Raw genomic sequence first — 24311 nt, 5'->3', positions numbered from 1 at the left:
CCAATATAAATACGGGCTTCACAGCAGAGTGTAGGACGCTTGGATAGACTGATAAATTTTTGTGAAGGTATATTTTACTTTGATCACTGTTTTTGTATATTTACTTTGTTTTTTTACAACACATTTTATTTTTTTCCAATTTAACCCTCTCTTTTAGAAAATCATTTTTTCCCTAGTCCAATAAATGACAGCCTCTACAATCTTTAAGCTTCCTTGAGGCTCTCCACAAGCAACAGTAAATGTTAAATGCTGATAACTCTAAGAACTGAATTTGCTATGCCTTTAAGTCAAAAGACAAGAAAATGTGAATAGCCTTTTCTATTCACAGAGGATAATTCGGAATGGTAAAAATTTAACTTCAGAGAATCTAACAATGCAGTTAACTGCTTTTTTTCTCCCTATTTTTTTTAAAGTTACTTTTGATGCATTATGTTTGTTAAATCCTTTAGCTCAAGGCAAAATTCCTAACAGAGGTTTCCAGCAGTTCTGCTGGTTCCCAGCACTCAAGCTACACTGGACTCCAGCAGCATAATGGCTGTGTCATCAAATCGCTAACGCCTCTGGAAACTGAAGGCCCCTCCCAGAGGGAAGCTTGCCATTAAAAACTGCAGGGACAGCAGGGGAGGGGCTGGCAAGAAAGAGTATTGCTCACCTGTACACATTTTAAAGGAGATAATGCATGCCTGTACTACAGTTATAACCACCTGAAAGGAAGGCTTCATTCCATTTATGTCATTCCCCTGTGAGGTGGTTTTTGTAAAAAATGCTAAGTTTACCAAGTTTCTATAATACATGATTCCCCCAAACTAAAACAGAATATGTAGTTTCTTAAATGTACAAAAATGTAAACTTACCGTAACCATTCCTAAATCAAGTCTTCCAGTTCTAGACTGACACAGTGATGGGGGGAGCTGACTGCTTATTCTTCTTTGGTTATGAAGTTTCATAATTGTGTTCATGCAGATACAAACAAAATCACTATCTAAGGCAGAACAGAGTGAATCTGATATTTCAGAGTTCAAAAGATCATTTGAAAGTTTCTACCTGACCGTGGAATCCGACGACCCAGTTATGATCACCCTGTCGTCATACTGGAGACACAGGACAGAACCTGTGTGGCCTGTGAGAATCCGCTTGCATTCCAATGTGCTTTTATCCCAGATCTAGGATGGCAAACAAGATCCTTTTGATCACCATGATAATGGGGTGGTGCAGAGACTTGCAGGCTCAATTATGTATTTGATTCCCCCAAAGAATCAAAGCTCAAAGTAGTGTGGAATGCACTCTTTCCTGCAGGTAGAGCTAAGCACCTCTACCTATGTGGCTTCAGTATAAGGCAGACTTGATCCTTTTCATTCAGGAACAGGGTTGGCCTATAATTATGTGAGGGCCAAAAGAGGAACAGCCCATTCAGTGCACTTCAAGGACAGAATTTAACACTAGCACTATCCATATGTATGAGTTTCTGGGGAGAAGCAGGCATTTTTCCTTTAAGGAAATGATTTTGGCTTTCAGACTGGAAACAATCTAAAACTTTCACTTTCTGGAAATATCGCTTAGAGTTTATGCTTTGGGTTGCTTTACACTGTGGTCATTCTTACCCCTTCAGCTACCTCCCCATAACTGAAGAGACCTCACCTTGATTGTGTTGTCTCGAAGGCCGCTTACTATCTTCTGATCATCATATTGTAAACAGTAAACTCCTTTGCTTGTTTCACTTCGGCAGTGGATTCTCTGTAAGCTATGTCTTCCACATCTCCAATTAGATTCTATTGTCTGAGAAGAAGGAATGGTAAAGAAGTAGTAATTAGGAAAGGACTAGAACTAAACTCTTTTCTGACTTTCATAGCAACCAGTGACAAATGCTCGGTGCTTTACTGGATATATAGAACTTAAGGCATTTTTAAAAAAAGCTTCTATTTAATGTTGTAAAACATTTTTTCATTTGCAAAGTAATTAAAGATTTATTTCCTAGAACTCTCCTGTATACAACTCATTCGACTAAATAATAAACCTTCTGGAGAGAGACTGTTCACCAGCAGAGGGGAAGCTATGAACCACAATGAGGTTACCTACTCAGTGCTCATCTTACATTTGAGGTGGCATTTCTACCAGTGAACTTCCACAGAGACTCAATTCAGAAGATATTTGAATAATGGTTTATAAGTGCAACTTTTAAACATTTCCACTGCTGTTATCATATCTTAACTATTTATCTAGCAATAAACAATTTTCAAAAGTTTTAAATTTTTTGCCTGGCTATTTACTATATTTTACCTCCCTATTCACTTGTAAAGAAATTGATTTTTAACCCACATCAATAAACCCTAATGGGTTTGCTGTAACAATGCTGTTACTGAAGAATGCTGATGATTCTCTAGTATTTGGCAAATACCCAAATATACATAGATTCTTACCTCAATGTCTTGTATAATTTTAGGATAAAGTGCTCTATAAAAAGAGTTGGGAGGTCCATTTCCATCAGGAGGCTTGTTTTTGAACAAATACTGTCCCCTAAAAAACAACAAATATTTCTAAGTAAAAATCACATTCCCTCCCCCATACATTTACAAGGAACTTCCTATTTCACAATTACCATTCCATATAATCTCCATAACTAACCTGGAGAAGTGCAAAGTTAAAGTCGATTTCAGGAGCAACTCCCTGAAAGTTGCTCCCATGTCAAGGAGCAACTTTCTGGACTAAAGGAATTCTGCCAACACTGATTTGCTTTTGGGTAAAACATCATGATTTCTAGTGTAGGACATCAGAGTGTCAGGCCTTCAGGAATATTATGTCAATAGACAAATGGAATCTGTATAGTCACAATTCATCTACTATCAGACCTCTTAGACTTATTAGACTTATGAAAATTTTGTTAGTGATGATAACTACAAACTCTGAACTAGGCACATGCCCCATAGACTTCCCTCACTGAGTAAAGCTGTGCCAGTGAAGTGGAGCCTAGCATCGTGGGCAGCAGGAATGCCTCTGTCACAGAGTTAACTTTTACCAGTCTCCAGTTATATGGAGAAAGGTGTATTGGCGACTCAGGCACCCAGGCTGCTGGTATACTTTAAAAGGAGCAATTTCAACAGAAAACAAAGGGATCACAGGAGTGTCCAGCAGCAAGTATGAAAGCAGAAAAAAAAAAATGCCTGAGAGCACTGTGCTGTCAAGTCTAAGGCACAAAATTGACTTTCACAGGTGTGTTCCTGGCTATATACATACATACATGGATTTTATTGCCTTTCCTTGACTCCAGTGAGCAACATTTGTTAGCATCTCCTTCCTTATGACAGCATATCTCTGGAATACTCATATCCCAAGCTAGATCTTTGCTACAAAAAAAAATCAGTAAATGGCAATCACTTCCTGCTGGGTAAAAAATTTAATTCCTCATCCTGAAGTTAAGAACCCACCAAACACGGTGTGGAAGCTAGTAAATCCCACTATGGGTGTACTAACTGCTGTTCTCACTGGCACTGTGCCTTGCAAAGTGGAGACAGGCAGAAATGCCTCTGAGTGTAATCCTGGCACCAGAGAAATCATGTTTTCTCTGGGCCAGTCATCCACGCCTCCCTCAATAGCTCCATTACAATGTAATTAATTGTTCAATGTCTCCAGGAGCACTTCTCCCCTGCCCTCTTCCTATTATACACCTTGAAAATTAGTTGAGAAAATTTCCTATCAGGAAGGTAGCTGGCTCTGACTTCTGTGTTGATACAGAAAGGGAAATCCACAACAGAGAAGCTAAAATAATTGTCTTTTTAAAGGGATTATAATAGGAGCAAGAAGCATGACACACCAACACAAAGAAAGGGACAAAAAAGACACACTTGGAAATAATTCAGGCTTAAAGATAACAGTTTTCTAAATAACAATTATTCTACAAATACATTGTAGGCAAACAAATTTTGAATGAAGAGGTCCTAAATCTGGTTATTAGGGAACTCCTGGGTGGTCTAGTGGTTAGGACACAGCGCTTCTACTGCCAGGGGCCCAGGTTCAATCCCTGGGTAGGGAACTAAGATCCCAAAGGCCACCATAGCAAGCCAACCCCCACCAAAGAAAAAAAAATCTGGTTAATAATTAAAATTTAATAGTTTCAATGTCAACATCCTTTAATGAGGTTAAGAATAACTATATTCGTTTGGCAGGTGAAGAAATCAAATGTCAAGGAAGTTAAGCAACTTGTCCAAGGTCACACAGCTAGTGAGAAGACCTACGATTTGAATCTAAGTCTGACTTCAGAGGTCACACTCTTAACTACTGTACTGTCTCTCAAAGCTCACCATTCCTCATTCTTATCCTCTTTTTAACCTCTGGCAATTGCATACAGGGACCCCAGGATTTTTTTCATATACAATGAAACTATCTCTACATTCTAAGGAAAGAGAAATCATGTAAACCTCTGATCTCATTTTCTATCCGACTGTATTTATCATGCCATGCTAAAACATCTGAATTTCTTCAAATTAAAGATGCTACAAAAAAGGGTGGCTAAGAGTTGAAAACTGGTTTTTCAGTCTATATCTATATTTTATAAGTTAAAACCTTTCATGATGGAAGCTCTCTGACAACAGGGACCACTTCTGTGTGAAATGCTTAGTACTTTTAAGAGTGTGAGGACATGAGAAATGCTAAATATTAAATTCAGAATGTTATCATAAAATGTGATCTGCTGATTAAGAAAATGGACTTATCCCAAGTGGTCTTTTATTACACTTTTAAGAGTTACCATTACTAAGCGGAGAGAGCATCTTCAGTATTACTCAAGAGAGAAAATAAGAGCTCATGTCCTAGGGGCAGATTGTCAAATTCATCTAGATATAAAATACAACTGTAGAGTGGAAATTAAACTCAAAGCTTTTTTAGAAAACTGTATTTATTTATTTTTGGTTGGAGGAAATGGAAGAAGTTTTCAAAGACAGCATTTGGGGAGAGGCAGTATAACAGAAAGGCTTTATTGACAAAGGAGGCTTAGTAAGATAACTTGCAAGAAAAATATGAAAAAGTGATTACAGACTATTATTTTTTAAAGTGAGGAAGAACTACTAACACAGGAAGAAAGGCAACACGTAAACATAAGCAGCCACATACTGTCAAGGGGATAACAGAGGCAGTCTTCATGGGGTGAACAAATATTTGAAATCTCAGGGATCTATATCAAGCTAAGATGATATATATGGCCAAAGACAAAGGAATACAGTCAGAACTCTAAAGGATACTCAAAAAAACAGGAGTGGGTTTCTGTGGTTGAAGAGATAGGAGAAAGAGTGATAATTAGTGCTGATCCTAAATTATTTCTCAGCTATACCTTCAGATACCCTTTTAAAAGGCCAAGAAGCCACCTGTTCAATGATCTTCTCTTTTTCTTCTGTGTAACTAATATAAGGGATCTCTAACCCTCTTTAAGGGTTTACACCCTCTTTTAGGGTTAAATTAACTCTAAGCATAATTCTGGAGCCTTTTATCTTCGGCATTTTCATACATATCTGTCAAGATTTGCCCATGTACTTCTTACTCTCCCTGCCTTCAAAAAGAGACTGTAAAGTCCCAACATCTGATAAAGGTTTATTGTCATTTACAGTCCAAATGGGAACAAAGTACATTTTAACAGGGAACCTTTATAAGCTATGAGAATGCATCTCTACAACTGAAATTTTGGGTCAGGAGTTATTTGGAGAAGATTTTCTTTTAATTCCCCCCACCTCCCCAAAGGATAGAGGGATATTCCTAGTTGCCCTAAAATTTTCCCAAGTAAGCAACTGCCTCCTCTATTTCTAAGGCTAGTCCTGACATCCTTAAGAAAATGATGAACTTTGAATGCCATATACCTGTATAGTCTTTTGCTTATTATACAATATAGTTTATTTCCAAAGTATGAAATAAGTTATCAAAGATAAGTTTCCATTCTTCCATACAGTGAAATAAGTGAAAGGGAAACATACTTGGGAGGGAGAAATAATAATATGTTTTTATTTATGCAATTTTTTATAGCCAAAAATTCCCTGGCATTTGCTTCCTAATTTAATTGAATTTGGGAGAAATTTTAAAGACCTAATAGCCAGAATGACAGAAATCTCTTGAATTACTTGGTATAATATGTGGAGGTCATTATATTTATTGTACATTAATGAATTTAAAAGATGCAAAAAAAGGGAGCCAACTATACTTTTATGAAAAATTGTTAAGAAAAGCTGATCCTCCAGTCTCAACTGTTCTGTATTTCTTCATGATCCAAGATAAACAATTCATGAAATTGCTCAGGATATCACTGAGCATACACATGCCTGCTAGTGCATCAACTAAAATATTTAATATGTCACCACCTTTATTTTATTTAGGAAGTATTCACACCCAACTTTCTTATAATGACATTATAGAGAATCATCCAAGAGAAAATTATATATAGAAGACATCTTCCAGAAGTTCTAATGAAATGGTACCATTACATTAAAAGAACAAGAACAAAACTGGTAAATTCTGTTGCTCTTAGGCTGGTAATTACATAATGTCTTACAGGATTCAGGATTAAGCAGTGAAAAATCTTGAGAAATTTTAAGTCTTAAAAAGAAACAATGATATATACTAAATTCCAATTTCTTCTCTTTCTGAAGGCTTGAGTTCTTATTCTAGTTGGGCATAAAAATAATTTTGATTACAAAGATGATAGAACACCACAGGCAAAGGCTAAAGGCAAAAAATCTGAAAAAGAAAATAGTCAAAGAGGAGGGCTGGTAGTTTTTTTTTTTTTTAATCGTTTTTTTGCAAAGCAGCATTAACACATTATTATATCACTTATGAGTGACTGGTCAGAAGAAAAACTGCCAAGTACATGAACAACTATTTAACACTTTTTGCTGTAAAAGAGCAAAGTCAGTGTATCAAAAGATAAGTGGTCTTGCTGGTTCCCAATAATACTGTATTCCAGAGAGTGAAAGGCCAGATCCTGTAGCTCTCTAAAGAGTAAGAATGTTAAAAGGCTCACCACCCTCTTCGTTCTGCCAGGCCTCTCCACAGAGAATCTGTCCTGACCATTCTTTCGATGAGCTTCTTCCATAACATGCCATCAGACGTCACTCGGTACCATTCTTTGCACACAAGTTCAGCAGCACATAGTGATCTGGCATCCAAGTATGACAGGATGTTCTCAGCAATGTGATCTAAACCCCGAGCTTTTGGTGGGGAAAGGAAGCAAAGGAAAAAAAAAAAAAAGATACGGATGGTAGTGAATGATTTTTTTTTTTTAAACAGAAAGTCCTTTAAACAGGAGCAGCATTTATTCTGCTATGAAGGCACATCACTGTCCCTAGTGTGGTCCAGTTTCTTTTTCAAATAGACTTGGCCAAAATGAGTGTCAATAATTTTTCTATAAGGTTACAGAAATGAACAGTATTTTCCATCTTCCTTTAGATAAGGAAGTGAAAACTAACAACCAGCAAACCCCCCCAAGACATTAAAAATAAAAAGGATTCCAGAAAACAATTCACATCTATCTATATGGATTTCAGCACTAGGGGATGTTCTATGGATGGCATCTCAAACTCTGTGATTCAGACCCCCCCATCTCTACCCCAATTCTTTATATTAGGTCCATTTCTCATTCTGTTTCTATTACTGCTGCAGTTCCAAAGCTGTTCAGTAAAAGAAATATCCTTTAAATGTACTGTGGGAGAGGCACTAAGTCAGAATGTTCTGGACTATAGAATACTGGGCATGCAGAAAGGAGAGAAAAAGAAAATACAGGTTGGTATAGGAACATCCCAAGAGGAATGACTGAGAGGCATATTTAAGTTCGAGTTTCATTTCAGAGGTTTAAGAAGTTTATTTGAGAACAGTTGCTGCTAAGCCTAAATGACAGTTGGCCAAAAATGAGGAAAAAAAAAAAAATCCCGGACCAATAGACAACTTAGAATTTCAGAGACTATTTTTGAAGGATATACAGAGAAAAACGGGGGAAGTAGATCTTGGATTGTGTAAACTGGGTGGGCTTCCCAATTAAAATTCTCTATCACCCAAATCTGTACTGGGGCCTCAGAGGAACAGATCCCATAAAATAGGATGTTCATATTAACAGACCTTTTGGCTGCTGTTCTAATTCACAGTGAGACAAAAAATATTCAAAGTCATTTCTCTTTACAGGTAATGTATTAGAGATTTGCTAAAGATTTAAATAGCGCAGAAAGATTCCTTGATACTCTGATTACCTTAGGCACAAACTTAACAAGCAAGAGAGATAATATCACATTTCGTTTTGTTTCTTTCCCCTGAATCATACAAAGATACATTTGGACGCCATTAGCAACAATCTAAATGTGCTTAAACATTATTTTAATTATAAAAATTATATGGATGTCAGTCACATTCTTCAACAGATTTGGAAAAGAAAGCATTAAATGGATCTTGTTTGGCTGGCATCACATGTTCATATTTAAGCACAAGCAGATGGAGGCATTCATCACCTAATTTTTATTAAAGAAACAAGACTATAAGCCAATTAAAGATATAATAATTAGTTTGTCATACAAAATACAGTACTGGTTCAATTTCTCCATCTTTATATTGAGCTTTCTATACTGTCAGAAGTTCCCAAAATGCATTCCTGCCTTTTTAGTGGCTAGCATCAAATTGCTCCTGATCTTTCACTATGTCCCTATAATAACTCTTTGGAAATAATTTTACCTAACACTCCAAACAAACCCATTACATTAATGGATTACAGGCATTTTTTTGAAGTAGTTTGGTTTACTAAATGTAGCCAGATGGTATAGGTTCATAAGTTAAAGTGGCCATAAAGCATTAGACTGATGATTTAGTATCTTATAAAGTGGTTAGCAGATATACATCAGAGATCAGTATTAGGCAGAGAGTACACAAGTCTAATCACCTCCTGTTCAATTCTTAGTGGTATATGCTAGAGATTGTAATGTGTCTCAGTGACTGGGGAGAGCACAATAATGAGGTACACACAGATTGCACAAAGAAAACTGCTTGCCTATGGCTAAAATAAAATCCAATGAGTGAAGAATGGGCAGAAATCTATTTAACAAAAGATGTAAGTACAAATTCAACTTGAAAATGTTTATTTCAAAGATATAAATAGGCATTTCTTTTGTTTTAAAGGGCAATTTAAATTCCAATTTTGGAAAAACAAATTTTTAAAAAGATATAATTGGCAAAGATTAAACAAAATGGTAAAATGTAGTTTGAGGGAGGGTTTAAGTTGGTATACGCTTCTTAGAGGACAGTTTAGAACATATATTAGAAGCCTTAAAAATGTTCATAATTCTTTAATATAGGAATCCCACTTCTGGTATTTTTTTTTCTAGGATGCCCAAAAGATGAATAAGAATGCCCACTACTGCTGCTGCTAAGTCGCTTCAGTCGTGTCCAATTCCATGCAACCCCACAGACGGCAGCCCACCAGGCTCCTGTCCCTGGGATTTTCCAGGTAAGAATACCACCACAGTATAGTTTATAATGGAAAAAATATTTTAAACTACCTAAATGCTCCAAAATCAGATTGATTATATTTTTTGCAGCCAAAGATGGAGAAGTTCTATACAGTCAGCAAAAACAAGACCAGGAGATGACTGTGGCTCAGATCATGAACTCCTTATTGCCAAATTCAGACTGAAACTGAAGAAAGTGGAGAAAACCACTAGACCATTCAGGTATGACCTAAATCAAATCCTTTATGACTATACAGTGGAAGTGAGAAATAGATTTAAGGGACTAGATCTAATAGACAGAGTGCCTGATGAACTATGGATGGAGGTTCATGAACTGTACAGGAGACAGGAATCAAGACCATCCCCAAGAAAAAGAAATGCAAAAAAGCAAAATGGCTGTCTGAGGAGGCCTTACAAATAGCTGTGAAAAGAAGGGAAGTGAAAAGCAAAGCAGAAAAGGAAAGATATACCCATTTGAATGCAGAGTTCCCAAGAATAGCAAGGAGAGAGAAGAAAGCCTTCCTCAGCGATCAATGCAAAGAAATAGAGGAAAACAACAGAATGGGAAAGACTAGAGATCTCTTCAAGAAAATGAGAGATACCAAGGGAACATTTCATGCAAAGATGGGCTCAATAAAGGACAGAAAAGGTATGGACCTAACAGAAGCAGATGATATTAAGAAGAGGTGGCAAGAATACACAGAAGAACTGTACAAAAAAGATCTTCACGACCCAGATAATCACAAAGGTGTGATCACTCACCTAGAGTCAGACATCCTGGAATCTGAAGTCAAGTGGGTCTTAGGAAGCATCATTACGAACAAAGATATTGGAGGTGATGGAATTCCAGTTGAGCTATTTCAAATTCTAAAAGTTGATGCTGTAAAAATGCAGCACTCAATATGCCAGCAAATTTGGAAAACTCAGCAGGTGCCACAGGACTGGAAAAGGTCAGTTTTCACTCCAATTACAAAGAAAGGCAATGCCAAAGAATGCTCAAACTACCACACAATTGCACTCATCTCACACACTAGTGAAGAATGCTCAAAATTCTCCAAGCCAGGCTTCAGCAACACGTGGACCGTGAATTTCCAGATGTTCAAGCTGGTTTTAGAAAAGGCAGAGGAACCAGAGATCAAATGGCCAACATCCGCTGGATCATCGAAAAAGCAAGAGTTCCAGAAAAACATCTATTTCTGCTTTATTGACTATAAAGCCTTTGACTTTGTGGATCACAATAAACTGTGGAAAAGTCTTCAAGAGATGAGAATACCAGACCACCTGACCTGCCTCTTGAGAAATCTGTATGCAGGTCAGGAAGCAACAGTTAGAACTGGACATGAAACAACAGACTGGTTCCAAATAGGAAAAGGAGTACGTCAAGGCTCCTATTGTCATCCTACTTATTTAACTTATATGCAGAGTACATCATGAGAAACGCTGGGCTGGAGGAAGCACAAGCTGGAATCAAGATTGCTGTGAGAAATACCAATAACCTCAGATATGCAGATGACACCACCCTTAGGGCAGAAAGTGAAGAAGAACTAAAGAGCCTCTTGATGAAAGTGAAAGAGGAGAGTGAAAAAGTTGGCGTAAAGCTCAACATTCAGAAAACTAATATCATGGCATCCGGTCCCATCACTTCATGGCAAATAGATGGGGAAAGAGTGGAAACAGCGGCTGACTTTATTTTTCTGGGCTCCAAAATCACTGCAGATGGTGATTGCAGCCATGAAATTAAAAGACGCTTACTCCTTGGAAGGAAAGTTAGAATCGACCTAGACACCATATTAAAAAGCAGAGACATTACTTTGCCAACAAAGGTCCGTCTAGTCATGGCTATGGTTTTTCCAGTGGTCATGTATGCATGTGAGAGTTGGACTATAAAGAAAGCTACGCACAGAAGAATTGATGCTTTTGAACTGTGGTGTTGGAGAAGACTCTTGAGAGTCCCTTGGACTGCAAGGAGATCCAACCAGTCCATCCTAAAGGAGATCAGTCCTGGGTGTTCATTGGAAGGACTGATGTTGAAGCTGAAACTCCAATACTTTGGCCACCTGCTGCGAAGAGCTGAATCACTGGAAAACACCTGATGCTGGGAAGGATTGAGGGCAGGAGGAGAAGAGGATGACAGAGGATGAGATGGTTGGATGGCATCACCGATTCAATGGTCATGGGTTTGGGTAGGCTCCAGGAGTTGGTGATGGGCAGGAAGGCCTGGTGTGCTGAGGTTCATGGGATCGCAAAGAGTCGGACACAACTGAGCGACTGAACTGAACTGACCTGATCAATAAAGGGTTTAAATGATATGTTTCAACCATCATAAATAATACACAATACTATAAAAAATTGTTTTTTAAAAGAACCAACACTTAGGAAAACACATTAAGAGAATATAGTAAGAAAAAAAATATTGCAAACACTTATAAGGGAAGTATATACACCTAGGAAAAATATTAAGAACACTCTAGTAGTTTTCTCTGAATGGCAGGGTTCTAGAAAATGTTTTCACATTTTAAACATTTTTGAATTTTCTAAATTTCCTCTAAGTGCTACAATCAGGAAACAACTGAAAAAAAAAAAAGATAGACTACATTTTAGAAATCCACTCCTTTTTGTACTCCTTAAAAAAAAAAAAAAAAAACAGACTTTTAACACGGGTGAGAACCTTGTATTTTCCTGATACATCATTTTCCCCAAATACTGATGCCTACAGAGTATCCCAGATCACCATTAAGCATTCAGTGAAACAACCACAGCACTCTCAAAAGTGTGTGTGTGTGTGTATGCACAAATATACCTTAAAAAACATACAATAAAAAATATACAATAGTTTATAACAGCTATTTAGTTACTGAGCAGTGAGACTGTAAAGCCTGGAATTTACATACTTAATATTACAACGAGGCTCCTGAGATACACTTCTTTCTAAAATATTCAATAAAAAATGCTTCTTATTCATTCATACAAAGTAAATATTCTGTTGATAAATTCCCAAAGAAATTCAAATATGTTAACATACCTTAAAACTAAGACACTATAAAAGACACATCTCAAACCAGATAACATCTCAGAAAAGATGTTATTTAAACCTACATGTGAGTAAAAATACGGTGAATAGAGACAGAGATAAGAGAGGGGAAAAAGGAGTCTCTTTATAGAGTCGGAATTTTTTGTACTCATATCCCAAGAAGGTACAATTAAAACAGTTCATAAAAATCAAGCCAACAAAGATTTTTGAAGAGAAACAGAACTGAAGATTCAGTATAATTACTAGTGTAACATATTTTTTAGGCAAATTAATGCCTTACAAACACCTGTACACGTACCTGGCAGAGCAGTTATGAAATCCCTCTGCAACATAGGTTTAAGATATGAGTTTATGTGCCCATGTTGGTAATGACACATTTGGGATATAAGATGTTCCACAAATTCCACTTGATCGGACTCTGACCACTGCTCAAAATATTTGACACACAGTTCCTTTTCCTTCTCATAGCTTGCCGAGAGTTTCCGCTGCTTGGGCACAATCATACTGGAAGTGCCATTGGCAAGTTTTGTCTGCAGAAGAGGTGGATTGAAAGAAACATGTAACAGTCAGTATTGAAATAAGGGAAATTATATGATTTTCCAGTCTGGCATGCTATGTTATGTATGTCTGTTTGATGGAGCTCACTCTGTTATTTTATTAGTAACTAGATGTTTGCAAACAGCAATTATATGGAAAAAGCCACAGAAATAACCACAGTAAATTGGTAAATCAGGAATACTGTTGGATGACAAGGCATCCATTTCCAAAAGTTCATAGGAAAACATTATTTGGAGATATGTAGATGAAAACCAATGAAAGCATGTTATGACTAGCAAGCAAAAATGCTAATTTGCTTTTTCTTGTATATACCCGTTACTGTGCATTTATACAATTACTTACTCACAACTTATTTTTTAATAGTTAAGAAATCCTCCATGCAAAGAAAAGCCAATGAAAAATTTGAGACCCCGGTACCTTTAGAGATAAAGCTTAAATAACATCAATGCTCAATATACCCTTTTCTTCTCCCCACTCCTCCCAAATCCTGTTGTCATCAAAATTATATGCCATAAAGTCTTTAATATTAACTGGTTCATTCAATAAATATTAGTTGAGCATCTATAATGTTCTAAACACTGTCCCAGGTGCTAGGAATACAGCACTTAACAAAAATAACATAGTTTCTACCACCAATAACTCACATTATAGTAGGTATAGCAAGCTAAAAACATTACCATACAAATAATGAAGAAAAATAATGCAGGATAAAGGGATAGAAAAAATAATACCATTTTGACAGGCAAAGAAATTCTTCTCTGTTATTCAAACCAACATGTAGGTACTGCTGTGACTTAATTAAGGTCCCAAATCAGGACTTTAAGAGGGAGATTACTCCAGTGGGTGTGACCTAATGACACGAGGACTTTAAAAGCAGAGGTTTTTTTTTCCAATTGGTTGCAGAAGAGAAAGGGGACCACCAGGCTAGGAATTTGATCAGCCTTAGGGGCTGAGAGCATCTCCCAGCAGACAGCCAATCAGAAAATGGTGACCTCAATCCTACAAAGGCAAGGAGCCGAATTTGCCAACAACGTGCTGAGATTTCTCTCCCTAAATGAGAACTCAGCTCAGACCAACACATTGATTTCAGCCTTGTGATACTGGAGCAGAGAACCCAGTCTTGCTATATCAGATTTCTGACCTAGAGAACAGTGAGCTAATGAACAGGTATTATTTTAAATTGTTAAGTTTGTGGTAATTTGTTATGTAGCAATTAAAAAAAACCACAATGCAACAATTTGGTCACAAAGGACTCCATTCCTCCCTGAATATAAATTCTGTTTCTCCTCCCATCAAGAAGTAGTTTGTCCCAGCATTTGAATCTGGGCTTTGACTAAAAGAATGCCGAGAAAGTAACATTCTGGGACTTCTGGGCTTAGACAACTTCTGCTTACTCTGCCTTAGAGCCCTGAGCCACTACGTAAAAAACTGAGGCTACTCTCCTGGAGAGGATGAGAAGTTCTGCAGGAAGAGGTCACATGGAGAAGCACCTAGAAGCCTGGGCATTACATGATCTGAAACCTTTTAAAAGGATCATCGCTATGTGGAGAATAGGCTGTAGAGGACATGAACAGCAATCAGGAGACTAATTAAATACCTGGCTACTTCACAGTAGTCCACGGAAGAGACAACAATCTTTTGGACTATGTGGCAGGTATAGATGTGGTGAGAAATAACTGGGATTCAATGTATATTTTGAAGGCAGAGTCAAGTGAATTTGCTGATCAACTGGATATATAGGGTATGAGGTGGGGGGTGGGGAGAGACAAAGATTATACTCAAGTTTGAAGCTGGGGAACACTAGGAGAAGATTCAATAATCAACTGAAAATTTTGCTGCTCTAAAGAAAGCTGATTTTCTTTAGAGGATAACCACAAAGTGGCAGGTACAGCTAGGTACTTATACCACTTTTCAAACTAACTTGATGGATCTTTGGCATATTTGTCTGAAGAAATCCCAATGTGGCAAGAAGACCTGAGTAACTATGGAGTTCTTACCTGCCTAAACATATTGAATATACCATCCAACTGTACCAAATTTGGATAATCAACTTCTGCTATTAAAGGCACAGACTTGGTTTAATTTCTACAGGTTAACTCCTACACATAGGCCTCTTTACAAATGACTTCCAATACATAGCTGAAAGTATATTTCCTTTTTTTTTGGGGGGGGTCTAGATTATATTACTGATACATTTTAATAAACCACAAAGAACCACCACAGATTCTAGAAGCTGTCTGTCTGTGCTTAAATAAACATCTCCTGTAGCATCTGTTTTATTTTTAAATTTATTTATTTTTAAAAAAACTTTTTTTTTTAAAATTGGGATATAGCCAGTTAACAATGTTGTCATAGTTCAGCTGAAAGTATATTTTCAAGAATGGCATTAGCAGGATTTCCCTGGTGGTTAAGACTCTACATTCCCAATGCAAGGGGCCCAGGTTCGATCCCTGGTCAGGGAACTAGATACGACATGTTGCAAGTAAGAGTTCCTATGCCACAACTAAAGATGCTATACACTGCAACAAAGATTGAAGATCTTTGAGTGCCACAACTAAGGCCCCGCACAGCCAAAGAAATAGAAAAATATTTTTTTAAAAAAGGAATGGCATGAACCATTCTATTTATACAGAAGGAATAGGCACTATGAACAGTAAGCCCTGGAGGAGGAGCCAAGATGGCGGAGGAATAGGACGGGGAGACCACTTTCTCCCCTACAAATTCATCGGAAGAACATTTGAACGCTGAGCAAATTTCACAAAACAACTTCTGATCGCTAGCAGAGGACATCAGGCGCCCAGAAAAGCAGCCCGTTGTCTTCGAAGGGAGGTAGGACAAAATATAAAAGATAAAAAGGGAGTCAAAAGAGCTACGGACGGAGACCTGTCCCGGGAAGGGAGTCTTAATAGAGGAAGTTTCCAATCACCAGGAAACCCTCTCACTGGCGGGACTGGGGGAAGTTTTCGGCATTCTAACTGGGAGGAAAAATTAAACAAGGCCCACAGATTACGTGCCTAAAAGCAACTCCCAGCAGAAAAGTACCCCAGATGCCCGTACCCGCCAGCAACAAGCGGGGCGGAACGGAGAGGAGCGGGCGGCATTGCTTAGGGTAAGGACCGGCCCGAAGACCCTGAGAGCAATCGGAGGGAGCTTTTTTAAACTGTGGGATAGCAAGGGTCAAAATTAACTGGCCCGAACACACTGCCGGTGGTTCGCAAAACAAAGGGACTGAGAAACTCCAGAGAAGAGCCGGCCCACCCCCTCTGGAGGTAGGAGGCAGGGGGGAGGGGAAAAGGGCAAACTCATTGCCTGAGAAACCACCCCCTCCCACACTGCAAACAGGCCTCCGGGTTCTAGCTAAAGACTTCCTGAGACCCGACTGGCGGTGCATGCTGGGGCCGCGGAGGGGAAAAGCGCGCCGTACCCGGGGAGATTGCGCCCAAGCCTCTGGCTGCCTGCCGCGGAGGAAAAAGGCGCGCCACATCCGGAGAGAGTGCACCCAAGCCTCTGGCTGCCTGAACCGCTCAGGCCGGGGAAGGCACAAAACGCAGGCGCAACCGAATCTGCGCTTTTGTGGAGTACCCGAAAACTGGAACCGCACTCAACGCAGGGCCCGCTCCATATAGAGCAGCCGGGAGCCTGAGCAGTGTAGACGGCGAAAGCACTGACACCCGTGAGCGGGGCAAACCCAGTGTGACTGGAACATGGTGAGTGATATTCACCCAGAGCGGTATCTGTCTGCAGCGCCCCGCCCTCCCCGTAGCAGGACTGAACTGCACCAGAGAACCTAAATAAGAGATCACCTCCGCCCGCCTGTGTCAGGGCGGAAATTAGACACCAAAGAGACGGCAAACAGAAGCCAAATAAACAAAGGGAACCGCCGTGCAACAGATTAAAATCCCTGAAGGTAACACCGACTACACCGGAAGGGGCCTACAGATATCGAGAAGTGTAAGCTGGAAAGAGGAGCTATCTGAAATTGAGCTGAACCTATGCTGACCGCAACAACTCCAGAGAAATTCCTAGATATATATGTATATATATTTTTTTAATTAAAAAAAAATTTTCTTTCCTTTTTTTTAAATTTTTTCTCTTTTATTTTCTTTTAAAATTCCCTATTACTCCCCCATTACTCCTCAACTTTCATTTTCATATATTTTTATGATTTTTTTACTTAGGGAAAAAGAATTGTTTTTTCTTTTTCTTCTTTTTCTTTCCTATTTCCTTTTAAAGTCCTCTAATACTCCTCTATTATTCCTTGATTTTCATTTTCATTTCACTATAACCTTGCAAAAAAAAAAAAGAGAGAAACCCTATTTTTAAACTGAACTTCATATACAGTTCTAAATTTTTTTTTTTGTTTTTGTTTTTAAATATTGTATTTCAAAGAGTCTAACCTCTACACTGGATTTTTAATCTTTGTTTTTCAGTAGTATGTGATATAAATTTTGGTCATTTAAGAATCCAATATTCAGTTCCCATTTCTATTCAGGAGTGTGGTGATACTCTCCCCACTTTTGACTCTGTTTTCTACCTCAGAAGACCTCTATTTCCTCCTTTCCCTTTCTCTTCCCAATCCAACTCTGTGAATCTTTGTGGGTGTCTGGGCTACGGAGAACACTTTGGGAACAGATAACTGCGTAGATCTGTCTCTCTCCTCTTGAGTCCCCCTTTTCTCCTCCTGCTCACCTCTTATCTCCTTCCTCCCTCTCCTATTCTTCATGTAACTCTGTGAACCTCTCTGGTTGTCTCTCACGGTGGAGAATCTTTTCACCATTAACCTAGAAGTTTTATTATCAGTGCTGTATAGTTGGAGAAGTCTTGAGACTATTGGAAGAATAAAACTGAAATCCAGACGCAGGAGACTTAAGCCCAAATCCTGAGAAAACCAGAAAATTCCTGACTACACGGAACATTAAGGAATAAGAGACCATCCAAAAGCTTCCATACCTACACCAAAACCAACCACCACCCAAGAGCCAATAAGCTCCAGTACAAGAAATACCACGCAAATTCTTTAGCAATGCAGGAACATAGACCTGAGTGTCAACATACAGGCTCTCCAAAGTCACACCTAACACAGAGACCCATCACAAAACTCCTTACTGGACACTCCATTGCACTCCAGAGAGAAGAAATCCAATCCCACGCACCAGAACGCTGACACAAGCTTCCCTAACCAGGAAACCTTTACAAACCAATCGTCCAACCCCACCCACTGGGTGAAACCTCCACAATAAAAAGGAACCTCAGACCACAAGAATACAGAAAGCCCACTCCAGACACAGCAATCTAAACAAGATGAAAAGGCAGAGAAATACCCAACAGCTAAAGGAACATGAAAAAAGCCCACCAAGTCAAACAAAAGAGGAGGAAATAGGGAATCTACCTGAAAAAGAATTTAGAATAATGATAATAAAAATGATCCAAAATCTTGAAAACAAAATGGAGTTACAAATAAATAGCCTGGAGACAAAGATTGAGAAGATGCAAGAAATGTTTAACAAGGACCTAGAAGAAATTTTAAAAAGTCAATTAAAAATTAATAATGAAATAAATGAGATCAAAAACACTCTGGAGGGAACCATGAGTAGAATAACAGAGACAGAAGATAGGATAAGTGAGTTAGAAGATAAAATGGTGGAAATAAATGAAGCAGAGAGGAAAAAAGAAAAATCAAAAGAAATGAGGACAACCCCAGGGACCTCTGGGACAATGTGAAACACCCCAACATTCGAATCATAGGAGTCCCAGAAGAAGAAGACAAAAAGAAAGGCCATGAGAAGATACTTGAGGAGATAATAGCTGAAAACTTCCCTAAAATGGGGAAGGAAATAGCCACCCAAGTCCAAGAAACCCAGAGAGTCCCAAACAGGATAAACCCAAGGCGAAACACCCTAAGACACATATTAATCAAATTAACAAAGATCAAACACAAAGAACAAATATTAAAAGCAGCAAGGGAGAAACAACAAATAACACACAAAGGGATTCCCATAAGGATAACAGCTGATCTATCAATAGAAACCCTTCAGGCCAGAAGGGAATGGCAGAACATACTTAAAGTAATGAAAGAGAATAACCTACAACCTAGATTACTCTACCCAGCAAGGATCTCATTCAGATATGAAGGAGAACTCAAAAGCTTTACAGACAAGCAAAAGCTGAGAGAATTCAGCACCACCAAACCAGCTCTTCAACAAATACTAAAGGATCTTCTCTAGACAGGAAACACAGAAAGGTGGTATAAATGTGAACCCCAAACAACAAAATAAATGGCAACGGGACCATACCTATCAATAATTACCTTAAATGTAAATGGGTTGAATGCCCCAACCAAAAGACAAAGGCTGGCTGAATGGATACAAAAGCAAGACCCCTATATATGCTGTCTACAAGAGACCCACCTCAAAGCAAGGGGCACATACAGACTAAAAGTGAAGGGCTGGAAAAAAATATTCCACGCAAACGGAGACCAAAAGAAAGCAGGAGTCGCAATACTCATATCAGATAAAATAGACTTTCAAATAAAGGCTGTGAAAAGAGACAAAGATGGACACTACATAATGATCAAAGGATCAATCCAAGAAGAAGATACAACAATTATAAATATATATGCACCCAACATAGGAGCACTGCAATATGTAAGGCAAACGCTAACGAGTATGAAAGAGGAAATTAATAGTAACACAATAATAGTAGGAGACTTTAATACCCCACTCACAACTATGGCTAGATCAACTAAACAGAAAATGAACATGGAAACACAAACTTTAACGGACACAATGGACCAGTTAGACCTAATTGACATCTATAGGACGTTTCACCCCAAAACAATCAACTTCACCTTTTTCTCAAGTGCACACGGAACCTTCTCCAGAATAGATCACATCCTGGGCTATAAATCTAGTCTTGGTAAATTCAAAAAGATTGAAATCATTCCAGTCATATTTTCTGACAGTAAGATTAGATCTCAATTACAGGAAAAAAATTATTAAAAATTCAAACATATGGAGGCTAAACAACATGCTTCTGAATAACCAACAAATCATAGAAGAAATCAAAAAAGAAATCAAAATATGCATAGAAAGGAATGAAAATGAAAACACAACAACCCAAAACCTATGGGACACTGTAAAAGCAGTGCTAAGGGGAAGATTCATAGCATTACAGGCCTACCTCAAGAAACAAGAAAAAAGTCAAATAAATAATCTAACTCTACACCTAAAGCAACTAGAGGAGGAAGAAATGAAGAACCCCAGGGTTAGTAGAAGGAAAGAAATCTTAAAAATTAGGGCAGAAATAAAGGCAAAAGAAACTAAAGAGATCATAGCAAAAATTAACAAAGCTAAAAGCTGGTTTTTTGAAAAACAAAATTGACAAACCATTAGCAAGACTCATTAAGAAACAAAGGGAGAAGAACCAAATTAACAAAATTAGAAATGAAAATGGAGAGATCACAACAGACAACACTGAAATACAAAGGATCATAAGAGACTACTACCAGCAGCTCTATGCCAATAAAATGGACAACTTGGAAGAAATGGACAAGTTCTTAGAGAAGTATAACTTTCCAAAACTGAACCAGGAAGAAATAGAAGATCTTAACAAAACCATCACAAGCAAGGAAATCGAAACTGTAATCAGAAATCTTCCAGCAAACAAAAGCCCAGGACCAGATGGCTTCACAGCTGAATTCTACCAAAAATTTAGAGAAGCGCTAACACCTATCTTACTCAAACTCTTCCAGAAAATTGCAGAAGGTAAACTTCCAAACTCATTCTATGAGGCCACCATCACCCTAATTCCAAAACCAGACAAAGATGCCACGAAAAAAGAAAACTACAGGCCAATATCACTGATGAACATAGAGGCAAAAATCCTTAACAAAATTCTAGCAAACAGAATCCAACAACATATTAAAAAAATCATACATCATGACCAAGTGGGCTTTATCCCAGGAATGCAAGGATTCTTTAATATCTGCAAATCAATCAATATAATACATCACATTAACAAATTGAAAGATAAAAACCATATGATTATCTCAATAGATGCAGAAAAAGCCTTTGACAAAATTCAACATCCATTTATGATTAAAACTCTCCAGAAAGCAGGAATAGACGGAACATACCTCAACATAATAAAAGCTATATATGACAAACCCACAGCAAGCATCACCTTCAATGGTGAAAAATTGAAAGCATTTCCCCTGAAATCAGGAACAAGACAAGGGTGCCCACTCTCACCACTACTATTCAACATAGTTTTGGAAGTTTTGGCCACAGCAATCGGCAGAAAAAGAAGTAAAAGGAATCCCGATAGGAAAAGAAGAAGTGAAACTCTCTCTCTTTGCAGATGACATGATCCTCTACATAGAAAACCCTAAAGACTCTACCAGAAAATTACTAGAGCTAATCAGTGAATACAGTAAAGTTGCAGGATATAAAATTAACACACAGAAATCTCTTGCATTCCTATACACTAACAATGAGAAAACAGAAAGAGAAATTAAGGAAACAATACCATTCACCATTGCAACAAAAAGAATAAAATACTTAGGAGTATATCTACCTAAAGAAACAAAAGACCTATACATAGAAAACTATAAAACACTGATGAAAGAAATCAAAGAGGACACAAACAGATGGAGAAATATACCGTGTTCATGGATTGGAAGAATCAATATTGTCAAAATGGCTATACTACCCAAAGCAATCTATAGATTCAATGAAATCCCTATCAAACTACCAACGATGTTTTTCAGAGAACTAGAACAAATAATTTCACAATTTGTATGGAAATACAAAAAACCTCGAATAGCCAAAGTAATCCTGAGAAAGAAGAATGGAACTGGAGGAATCAATCTGCCTGACTTCAGACTATACTACAAAGCCACAGTCATCAAGACAGTATGGTACTGGCACAAAGACAGAAATATAGATCAATGGAACAGAATAGAAAGCCCAGAGATAAATCCACGAACCTGTGGTCACCTTATCTTCGACAAAGGAGGCAAGGATATACAATGGAAAAAAGACAACCTCTTTAACAAGTGGTGCTGGGAAAACTGGTCAACCACCTGTAAAAGAATGAAACTAGAACACTTTCTAACATCATACACAAAAATAAACTCAAAATGGATTAAAGATCTAAATGTAAGACCAGAAACTATAAAACTCCTAGAGGAGAACATAGGCAAAACACTCTCCGACATAAATCACAGCAGGATCCTCTATGACCCACATCCCAGAATTTTAGAAACAAAAGCAAAAATAAACAAATGGGACCTAATGAAACTTAAAAGCTTTTGCACAACAAAGGAAACTATAAGCAAGGTGAAAAGACAGCCCTCAGACTGGGAGAAAATAATAGCAAACGAAGCAACAGACAAAGGATTATTCTCAAAAATATACAAGCAACTCCTGCAGCCCAACTCCAGAAAAATAAATGACCCAATCCAAAAATGGGCCAAAGAACTCAACAGACATTTCTCCAAGGAAGACATACAGATGGCTAACAAACACATGAAAAGATGCTCAACATCACTCATTATCAGAGAAATGCAAATCAAAACCACAATGAGGTACCATTACACACCAGTCAGGATGGCTGCTATCCAAAAGTCTACAAGCAATAAATGCTGGAGAGGGTGTGGAGAAAAGGGAACCCTCTTACACTGTTGGTGGGAATGCAAATTAGTACAGCCACTATGGAAAACAGTGTGGAGATTTCTTAAAAAGCTGGAAATAGAACTGCCATATGACCCAGCAATCCCACTTCTGGGCATACACACCAAGGAAACCAGATCTGAAAGAGACACGTACACCCCAATGTTCATCGCAGCACTGTTTATAATAGCCAGGACATGGAAGCAACCTAGATGCCCATCAGCAGACGAATGCATGAGGAAGCTGTGGTACATATACACCATGGAATATTACTCAGCCATTGAAAAGAATTAATTTGAATCAGTTCTAATGAGATGGATGAAACTGGAGCCCATTATACAGAGCGAAGTAAGCCAGAAAGATAAAGACCATTACTGTATACTAACACATATATATGGAATTTAGAAAGATGGTAATGATAACCCTATATGCAAAACAGAAAAAGACACTCAGATGTATAGAACAGACTTGTGGACTCTGGGAGAAGGCGAGGGTGGGATGTTTCAAGAGAAGAGCATCGAAACATGTATATTATCTAGGGTGAAACAGATCACCAGCCCAGGTTGGGTGCATGAGACAAGTGCTCAGGCCTGGTGCACTGGGAAGACCCAGAGGGATCGGGTGGAGAGGGAGGTGGGAGGAGGGACCGGGATGGGGAATACATGTAAATCCATGGCTAATTCATTTCAATGTATGACAAAAACTACTGCAATGATGTAAAGTAATTAGCCTCCAACTAATAAAAATAAATGGAAAAAAAAAATGAACAGTAAGCCCTGATGTACACAGAGCTGGATGTTTTCCAGCATAAATACCATTTTTATCTATGATATAAGACCAAAAATGATTAATAAGAACCTTGTTGGACACAGGCATTGAGGGACTTCTGGGCTGTTTTGTGTAGACTATTTGTTTGCATCTCAGGAAAGGAAAACTTGTGAAATATGGAGTAAGAGTTTGAAAGCTAATAAATAGGTGGGTTTGCAAGCTTGACCAAACACTTCTCATCCCAACAACCAAAACTTATCATCATCTTTTATACATTTGTCTTTTAAAGGAAGAAATAGATTGGAGTTGGATGCCACCAGAGTATTGTATCCTGGATAAAGACCAGAAACGTCAGTCACAGAGAACAATAATCAGAAAGGTAATGAAAGTGTTTTGTTTATACTGTAAATAAACCAGATATTACTAAAATAATGGGGTTCATGCTTTGATCAGTGTCTATTAGACTATTAACAGATAAAAGTGCTAAAGGATGTCACAAATTGATTATCCCACTGCAGGAGTTAAAGTTCAGTCAAGACTTTCTCATACTTTCAATGATTCAACCATAAATGGGAGTTAAAACACTATTAGAAATGAAGCATAACCCGAGAGTTCATGTATTTGCCAACTGTCCGCTGGTAATACACTCTAGTCACCGCCCCTCAAAACAGAGTATTTCATTGCAGGTAGAAAGACACATACCTTAGATCCATCATCACTTCAAATGAGTTTACCACTACACCACACCACATTGTTTTAAGAGCACTAGCCTTAGAGTAGAAAGACCTGGCTTCAAATCTAAGCTCCTCAATTTACTAGTTATGT

General features: G+C 38.1%; 1 protein-coding gene across 8 annotated transcripts in view; it reads right to left on the bottom strand.

The window, feature by feature from the left end:
- BTRC (beta-transducin repeat containing E3 ubiquitin protein ligase) overlaps window positions 1–24311 on the bottom strand; it is a 180768-nt gene that overhangs the window by 10880 nt on the left and 145577 nt on the right. For all 8 annotated transcript variants that reach the window (XM_070470049.1, XM_070470054.1, XM_070470055.1 and 5 more), the window contains 5 exons: window positions 12788–13019; window positions 6995–7181; window positions 2418–2514; window positions 1639–1776; window positions 1045–1163 (listed from right to left, as the gene is read on the bottom strand). In XM_070470049.1, coding sequence (XP_070326150.1) covers window positions 1045–1163; window positions 1639–1776; window positions 2418–2514; window positions 6995–7181; window positions 12788–13019 — 773 coding nt within the window. The remainder of the gene's footprint in view (window positions 1–1044; window positions 1164–1638; window positions 1777–2417; window positions 2515–6994; window positions 7182–12787; window positions 13020–24311) is intronic.

This window comes from Odocoileus virginianus, chromosome 7 (assembly GCF_023699985.2).
Source record: "Odocoileus virginianus isolate 20LAN1187 ecotype Illinois chromosome 7, Ovbor_1.2, whole genome shotgun sequence".
Classification (NCBI taxonomy): Eukaryota; Metazoa; Chordata; class Mammalia; order Artiodactyla; family Cervidae; genus Odocoileus; species Odocoileus virginianus.
The sequence above is the reverse complement of the archived record's forward strand: the minus strand, read 5'-3'. Positions and strand labels throughout refer to the sequence as shown.